General features: G+C 44.4%; 1 protein-coding gene across 1 annotated transcript; it reads right to left on the bottom strand.

Annotated features, from left to right (window-relative positions):
- Positions 1–881: 881 nt before the first annotated feature.
- Positions 882–6,992, bottom strand: LOC118236625. Its single transcript, XM_035435143.1, has 6 exons — positions 6,975–6,992; positions 5,465–5,587; positions 3,521–3,805; positions 2,758–2,991; positions 2,203–2,315; positions 882–1,851 (listed from the first exon to the last, which is right to left on the bottom strand). The coding sequence occupies exons 2-6, from the start codon at positions 5,568–5,570 to the stop codon at positions 1,576–1,578; spliced, it is 1,014 nt and encodes a 337-aa protein (XP_035291034.1). The 5' UTR covers positions 5,571–5,587; positions 6,975–6,992; the 3' UTR covers positions 882–1,575.
- Between the last annotated feature and the right edge of the window lie 1,084 nt (positions 6,993–8,076).

The raw sequence follows: 8,076 nt of genomic DNA on the forward strand, positions 1-8,076 counted from the left end.
ATTTTTAATTGTATTTTTCAAGTAATGATGATTGTTTTTAAAGCATGTATTGTCTTCCAGACAATATTCACAGATGGAAAAAGAGTGGTAGAGACCTCGGCAACTTTATTTGCCCGTGGGCTTGAATGGGTTAAGTTATTTCAAATTAAATTAATGTCTAAAACATTTAAGATACAGCCTTCATCGCTTGAATGGTGTCTGGTGACAAGCTTTACACAGAAACCCAAAACATCGCCATAGTTCTACAAGTAGCCAATAGTCATTCAGAAAGTTACAGCCAATCAATGCTTCTGTTTTCACAGACCATTTAAAAAGAACTTTTTTTTTTCAACTTCACACTTTCAACATGAGTGTATTTCACTTTTACACTGATTTGAAAGATGATGAATGACTTCTGATCATGTGATTCAGCTTTCATGTGCACACCATCTGAATTCTCAAAAAATCCATAGACCAGTGGCAACCAGTTTTCCTGGAGACCTACCATCCTGCAGGTTTTCACTCCAACCCTAATTTGGCACAAATGATTCTACCAATTAGCAGCTGAACAAGACCTCCAGCTGTTGAGTGAGGTGTGCTTTGTTAGGGCTGGAGTGAAACCCTACAGGACGGTAAATCTGCAGGAACAGGGTTGGTTACCACAGCCATGGACAAAGCAGGCCATTCACTACATTAGTAGGTCCAAGCACACAGGGCAGAGGACTGTAGAAGCCAGAGCCACTTTGGACAGGAATATGACACAGCAGTGTTTTTACACTAAACTGTAGTTTAGTGCAGTGACTTTACTTTAAAGGCACACTAAAAAAAAAACAAAACCAGAACAGAATAAAAAACTTATAATCAAAGACATCTTTGAGGACAAACATTGACATGAAACAGTCTTACTTAATATTTGTTCATTTCTTAATTTTTATTAAAATATCTCTGTACCACAATGCTGCAGAGGGAACATGTTTTAAGCATAATACAGAAAGCTTTAAAATCATCTTCCTAAATGTGCTGCCAAATGAAAGATAAAATTTTAAAAAAAATCTTTTAAAACATACATCATAAAATAATTTCATACAGCCCCAACTGAACGAAGTTTGAAACGTCGCAGTGAATATGCCACAGATAGGGGGCGCTCTTTGCTTTGGTGGTCAGTGCAAACCACACTCCTGAACTCTGGGGTGCACAGGTCCACCCCAGAGTTCTGGGGGGGGGGGGCAGTGTGTGGGTGCCACTTCTTGTTCTGACCAATAATTCTGGCTGAAATTTCTAGAGCCGTGTACACAGTGTTCACACCCATACTGGACTAAAGTACAACTGCTTTCACCAAGAATGGCACATGTGCAGTTGTAGCTGTGGTTTGTGATTTACTCAGTTTTAATATCAGTTAAAATTTAAATATAACAGTTCGGCTGATTAAATACAGTGATGACATGATTACCTAACTTTTTGCCATCACCGCATTTAAACAGGTCCCCGTGGAATGAAAGGAGGACCATTTACTTCGTCTCATCACTGCAGTTAAGGGCAGCGAGTCTGGGACAAAATCCCGGAACGGATCTGACCTGGTGTTGCACCACGTTTGATTTAAACTACGGGGCCAGAAAGACAGAGGACCAAGAGCAGGTGTGTGGCCAGGAGGAGAGTGCCCTCCGACCCGGAAGTGACCCGTGGGGTCGTCCCCCCGCGCAAGGCTTGGCCGTCTTTCGCGGAGGAAACACGCAGCTGGAGGGTGGCCTTGGCGGCGTCGTCGTACGGGCCAGGTAGCGTCCACTCCGGCTGGCACAGGTACGTTCCAGCGTCGTCTTTGGTCACCTTCGGCAACCTGAACTTACCATCCGCGACCCGCAAGCGGGACTGATTCTGGAATGGAGCGAGATCACACACGGTCATGGTGCGTGTGTGAGAGTGTGTGTGTGTGTGTGGGTGTGTGTGCGTGTGTACGTGTGTGCGTGTGTGTGTGCGTGTGTGTGTGTGCGTGTGCACGTGTGTGCGTGTGCGTGTGCGTGCGTGCGTGTGTGTGTATGAGTGCAATACACTGAAGTGTCGTTTTTTTTTTACATACAAGAGCCAAAAGCTAACTGCATATATCTGCGCAGAGCACGCCTTCTTTTCTCCACGGTTCAGACAGATTTGGTTTGGTTTTTATGGGGGCGTGGTCAATACATGATCGGTGGTGAGGTGTGTGTGTTGGGGGGATGGGGGGGGTCTCACTCTGGGTGTCCAGACAGTGTACTCGTCTGCAGGTGGGGTGCTGGCACAGAGGATGGACACGTCTTCTCCCTCTCTCACTTCCTCATTTTGTGATATCACAAAGGACAACTGGACTGGATGGATGGAGAAAACGTGCCTTGTTGACATGCAAGCGAGTAGCAGCGCACAGTCATATAGCACACACCCCCAGTCACAGATTGTAGAGGCGACATAGCTCAGGAGGTAAGAGCGGTTGTCTGGCAGTCGGAGGGTTGCCGGTTCGATCCCCCGCCCTGGGCGTGTCAAAGTGTCCCCTGAGCAAGACACCTAACCCCTAATTGCTCCCAACGAGCTGACTGGTACCTTGCATGGCAGCCTTTCACCACTGGTGTGTGAGCGTGAGTGTGAATGGGTGAATGAGAGGCATCAATTGTAAAGCGCTTTGGATAAAAGCGCTATATAAATGCAGTCCATTTACAATTTAGAGGAAAGTAGCGGAAAGAGGCGAAGTTTACATCAGAGTAAGAAACGGGCGGTGGAAGGGACATCGACAGGTAGGCTATAACGTAAACAGACCTTCACACCGAACTGTTGTATCCCTGCTTTTCTCTTGGCTGGCCTCGTTCCAAGCTGTGCACGAATACTTAGCGTCGTGAGCGGGTCTTCCGGGAACCGTTAGCGTTTTTTTAAACGCCCCCTCAGATGTACCGCCGTTGAGAGTCCAGTTAACCTTCGACTCCGCGCTGTCGCAGGTGAGAGTGACCGCGTCCTCGCTGCAGGTGTACGTCACATAAGGCCTGGACACGCGCTCTAGAAAAACGAACAAAAATAAAATAAAATAAAGTACACTCTGAAATAAAGCGTAGAAGACAAGAAGTAGAACAGTGGCAGACCGTAGAGGACAAGCAGTTGATATGGCTCTCATGCAGCACAGCACCGCAGCTTCCGAAGCCACTGCACACAGCCTAATTATTATGCGGTTTTAGCGATATTAATGGTTACATAGTTCATGTAAGGTTTGTCACAACGTTGCAGCAACATTGTGGGTTAGCTGAGATGACGGCTGCTTGTGGGGAAAGCTGGCACTCCTGCTCTGAGCCACGTGACCCTCTAAGGTTTGAGGTCACAAGTACGTGATCAGAATGCTATCAACTGAACGTTCTCACGCTGATGTCACAATCGCTGCTGGTGACTGAAAGCAGTGGAGTTCTAGAACACTGACTTGGGATGTTTTTTGAAGAAAGAAAAAAAAAACAACATTCCAAAGAACCTACTCTTCAGGGTTACTAAACATGGGGACCAGAACCCTGTTGATCTCTCTGTGTTGGCCTTTGCTTACCGATCACACACAGATTTTGCCTTGCTTGTCCGCATAGCTTTCCATCAGTGTCATGGAGCTCGGCTATGTACACTCCTGAACTGGGCACCTGTAGATCCACAAGCTTTAGAGATCCGTCCTCTGTCACAGCCGAAAGTTTGCCAACAGAGACAGTTTGCTTTTTCTTCCTGAAAATGTCGTTTGAATTTAACTTCCAGGACAAGGTGTCCTCTTCACAGTCCTTGCGTTGGAGGGGAATCGTCACGGAATCCCCCACAGCCTTGTACACGCAGGGGTCCCCGTTACCTGGCAACAATGGAAAACAAAGAGGGGGGGGGGGGAATGCTCAAGTATTTGGACAACGTGCATCAAATTCACCCACCTACAAACTGTCCGTTTTTTTTTTGTAATCTTTTTTTACACTTTTGAGAAATAGAAAATTCCAGAAGGGCGGGCTTGAGAGAAAGGGGGTCAGCCTGGGGGGGGGGGGGTCTGCCTGGGAGGGGTCCGCCCAACACAGGATGCGACAGTCCAGGTGTCAGCAATCCATTGGACCTGAACAACGCGGAGTATTGGCCCTGTGGCACCTCTGAGGGTTCTGCTCAGTTCACTTCCACTTCCTTTTCCATTTCAGGAAATGACCAAAACCAACTTAAACTCAGTTCATCAACTGAAGTTAACACCCGCAGGCATTCGAGCGGCCCGAATAGAAATGAAACTCCTGACGCAACATTGTCACTCTTAAAATATCTCCACTTCTTTTACACAAAATGGCGAGTGAACTTGACATAGTCAGTAACATTGCATCAACTTATATTTACATTTTGCAGATGATCCTAATATCACAAATAAGATTCATAGCCCCATAACCTACAGGCACAGGCAACTGATGATTGTGAGATTTTTCAGCAAACTGTACATTTTAATAGTGAAACTCATTTTAAATGTGCTCTCCGGTTGACATTTTGAGGAATCGTTGTGGCTGTCTTATCATCATTCAGTTGCTTCCTGCTGCAGAGACAATGTAAAATCTAACTGCAAAAGCTCAGATAAATTTCATCTATGCGTTTAGCTGACGCTCTTATACTGACTGACCTATATTGACAGTTGCAGCTACATCTCCTTCCTGTGCCTTGACTTGAAAACTTTGCAGATTCTGCACAGTTGCTTTTGCACAGTAACTTTTTTTCCGCGTTAAATAAACAAGAAAAAGAAAAGGTCACACGAGTTCAATAGAGATCAAGTGAACTCCGTAAGAATAAAATGCACTCTCTCCAAAGTTATTCATCACCGTATATATTTACTGTGCGAAGGCGCTATACTAAATACATTTGATATTTTGAGTTCAGCAGTACATCGATGAACTTAAGGTTCACAGCCAACTATTTGCAGTGATTAACTTCACACCAAATTCACATCGAATGTTAATCTTGTGATTAAAATGTACAGTAAAGTGTGCAGTAAATTATTCTGTGTTAAATTAAACTGCGAGAGTCTGTTTTTCATCTCTCTCGAGCAGAAATACTGTTAAATAAACCCTGAGCATTCTGCAGTGCTGGCGTCGTTACTTTGAAAAGACAATGCCAATAATTTAAATATGTTCACGCTCCCTTTGAAAAGTCACAATTGAATCAGCAGCAAATTAAACATATTCATACATTCAACCAAAAAATAAAAAAATAAAAAATAAATTAATAATAATCCAGAGGAAAGTGAATTTGGGTTGATGGAGCCAAACTCATCAGCAAACTTGAGTTATGTTATTCTCCTTGCTTATTTCTGTAGTCTGTAAGGTGGAATTCACACCAAATTTGACATGCTCAGCGTCACCAATCCTAAATAAGGTCCTAACCGTGGGTAAAACAGGCTTGAGTGGCGGAGAACTCCCACAAAAAAACAAAACAAGAATTTAAAAAAAAAAAAAAAAAAAAAAACCCCCAAGCCAAGGACCAGAAGGTGACTCACCTTGGGCGAGAACAACTGGGAGCAGGAGAACCACAGCCGCCATCTTCATCAAAGTCCCCATCTTTGAGTTTGAGTATCTGCGGGGGTGTGCAGGGCGGTTGTGCATATAGTGCAGTGCACTGACACCCCCCCCCCCCACACCACCCCACCCCAAACCTGCTCCACCTCTTCGCTATATATAATGGAAAGCAGGTCTAGAAGCCACAATCGCACACGAACCCGTAAGAAGCGCTTCTGCTTTTCTGCGATCGGCTCTGTCTCATTTCGCACTGCGACGCAGAACGCTGCTTCCTTCTCCTCTTCCCTCAACACGCGATGGACGCTGGCACGCGCTCACCCTGACGGGATAATTCACCTGCTGGTTACCTTTCGTAACCAGGCAAGTTACGCCGCGCTCTTGTGTGAGAGCCAGCGCAGCAGCCGGCCTACATACAGCAGACCTGGGTCAAATGCATATTTGTTTTGGCTTCAAATATTTTCCACACTTTACTGAGCTTGTCTGGTGTATTGGAACCCACGACATTCTCTCAAAAAAAAAGTGCAAACCCCACCTTTTGGTTCTATTGGCAGGCTCGGTTGCACCAGCCCAAGATCAACAGAAAGAAAAGTATTTGAATCCAAATACGGATTTGACCCAGGTCTGGTATAGGGCCAGTAGAGCTCAGCTATGACAGGTCTGAGTACTGCATCTGTGTCAGGTGGCATATGGAAAATGTGTCTTTGTGCTACCTAGACTTTGACTGCAGTCGTTCAGTCCCTTGCTGCGATTCGCTGTATGAATATACGAGGAAGCAGCTCCGTTTATATGAAATATGCATAATGATTTGCAAAAAAAAAAAAAAAAGAATGGCCTTGCATGTGCTTGCTGGTTGTGTCTAGCTGTAACACACTGATGCCTCAAAGCAGGGATCTCACATTCATACCCTACAGGGCCGCTGTGTCTGCTGGATTTTGACGAGTTCCTGTATTAATGTGCTTAATTTAAGCAATTGCCTGGCTACGGAGTTTCGTTTCCAAGGCCTAAATTGTCTGCTGATTGTATGGAAATCACAAAAACCAGCAGAGGCTGCAGTTTGACCCCTGCCCTAGAGCATGATAAAGTACTGTTACAGTTACAGGCTAAAAGTGTCATGTAATAATAAAACAATATTACAAGATAAAAGTGTTTCATTATATCAAAGGAACGTTACAAAATAAAAGTGTTACATTATAACAAAGTAATGTTACAAGATAGGTGTTTCATTATAATAAAGTGATGTTACAAAATAAAAGTGTTACATTATAATAAATTGATGTTACAGGATAAATGTGTTGCATTATGACAAATTAATGTTACAGGATAAAAGTGTAACATAAAAATGTTACGAGATACAAGTGTTTCATTATAATAAAGTACTGTTACAAAATGAAAATGTTACATTTATAACAAAGTCATTTTACAGGATGAAAGTGTTACACTATAATAAAGTTCAAAACAACTTAATTGAATTCAAACCAAAAAAAAATTCGATATCACAGGATCGTGGGGAAAAATAATAATAAACTGAAACAACAACACAAACTTACGGAAGAGGATTAGGGTCACGTGAAAAAAATTTTTGAGTCCTGACTTTAAAGTCAGAACTCAAAAAAATTGCACGTGGTCCTAATCCTCTTCCGTACAAACTAAACCAAAATGAAATTTCTGCGGTGTTTTTTTCTCCGGAGGTCTCGCCACGTATTCTCGCATTCTGACGCCTACGGTGGAAAGAAGCTCACTAACCTCCCGCGGATTACTTAACGCGACCCAGTTGCGTGTTCAATTTCCCACTTAACCAGTAGGCGTGGCTCCAGTCTGCCCCAAGACCGAGCGCTGCCGCAAACGCATTTTATTGATTCAAATGTAGCCTTCTTCTCGTATTTGCTCAACAGAAATAAACGCTGCTGAAGCAACGCGTTGCTGGAACTTCAGTTGCATTCTGTTGAACAAATGAACCAGCAAAGACAGCGCGCGTGTTTATTCTTTTGAAAGCTGATACCGCACATTTAACGTCATTTTAACGTCCCCTTGTTGGCTTAAACCGCACGGAGAATGTCTGGCTCGTTCGGACCGCTCTGAGAAGAGCCTGGCCCACAGGAAGTGGCGGTTTAAGAGCCTTGATGTAGGAGTGGGTATCGCCGCAGTGTTGATGCTGATCTGCTCACCTTCATCAAACACACACAACTGAAGCTGTCGCGTTCAGCACTTCGCGCGCGCGAGTCGGAGGGCAGTTTTTGTGGCTGTGAAAGTGTTCACCAGAGGTGCTACATCCGCCTGATATTTTGCATGGAGATGCAGGTACTGAGTGCACACGCGCACACACACACACACACACACACTCACACACACACACACTCACACACACACACACACACACACTCACACACACGCGCACACACACACACACACAAATACACACATGCACATTCACAAACATATACAGATACACAAGGACACACACACACACACACACAGAAGTAAACACAGAGGCGCACACACAATCAAACACAGACATGCACAAATGCGTGTACACACACATGTACAGATGCACACACACACACACATGCACAGACGCACACACACATACTTGCAC

The sequence above is a fragment of the Anguilla anguilla genome, chromosome 9 (assembly GCF_013347855.1).
Source record: "Anguilla anguilla isolate fAngAng1 chromosome 9, fAngAng1.pri, whole genome shotgun sequence".
NCBI lineage: Eukaryota > Metazoa > Chordata > Actinopteri > Anguilliformes > Anguillidae > Anguilla > Anguilla anguilla.

Bases quoted from the DNA above. Each gene is read 5' to 3' on its own strand.
- LOC118236625 (XM_035435143.1), bottom strand. From the start codon at position 5,570: ATGCACAACCGCCCTGCACACCCCCGCAGATACTCAAACTCAAAGATG. The intron at 2,992-3,520 runs GTAAGCAAAGGC...TCGTTTTTCTAG, and splicing joins GCAAAATCTGTGTGTGATCG to AGCGCGTGTCCAGGCCTTAT. The intron at 1,852-2,202 runs GTGAGACCCCCC...GCTCCATTCCAG, and splicing joins ACACTGTCTGGACACCCAGA to AATCAGTCCCGCTTGCGGGT.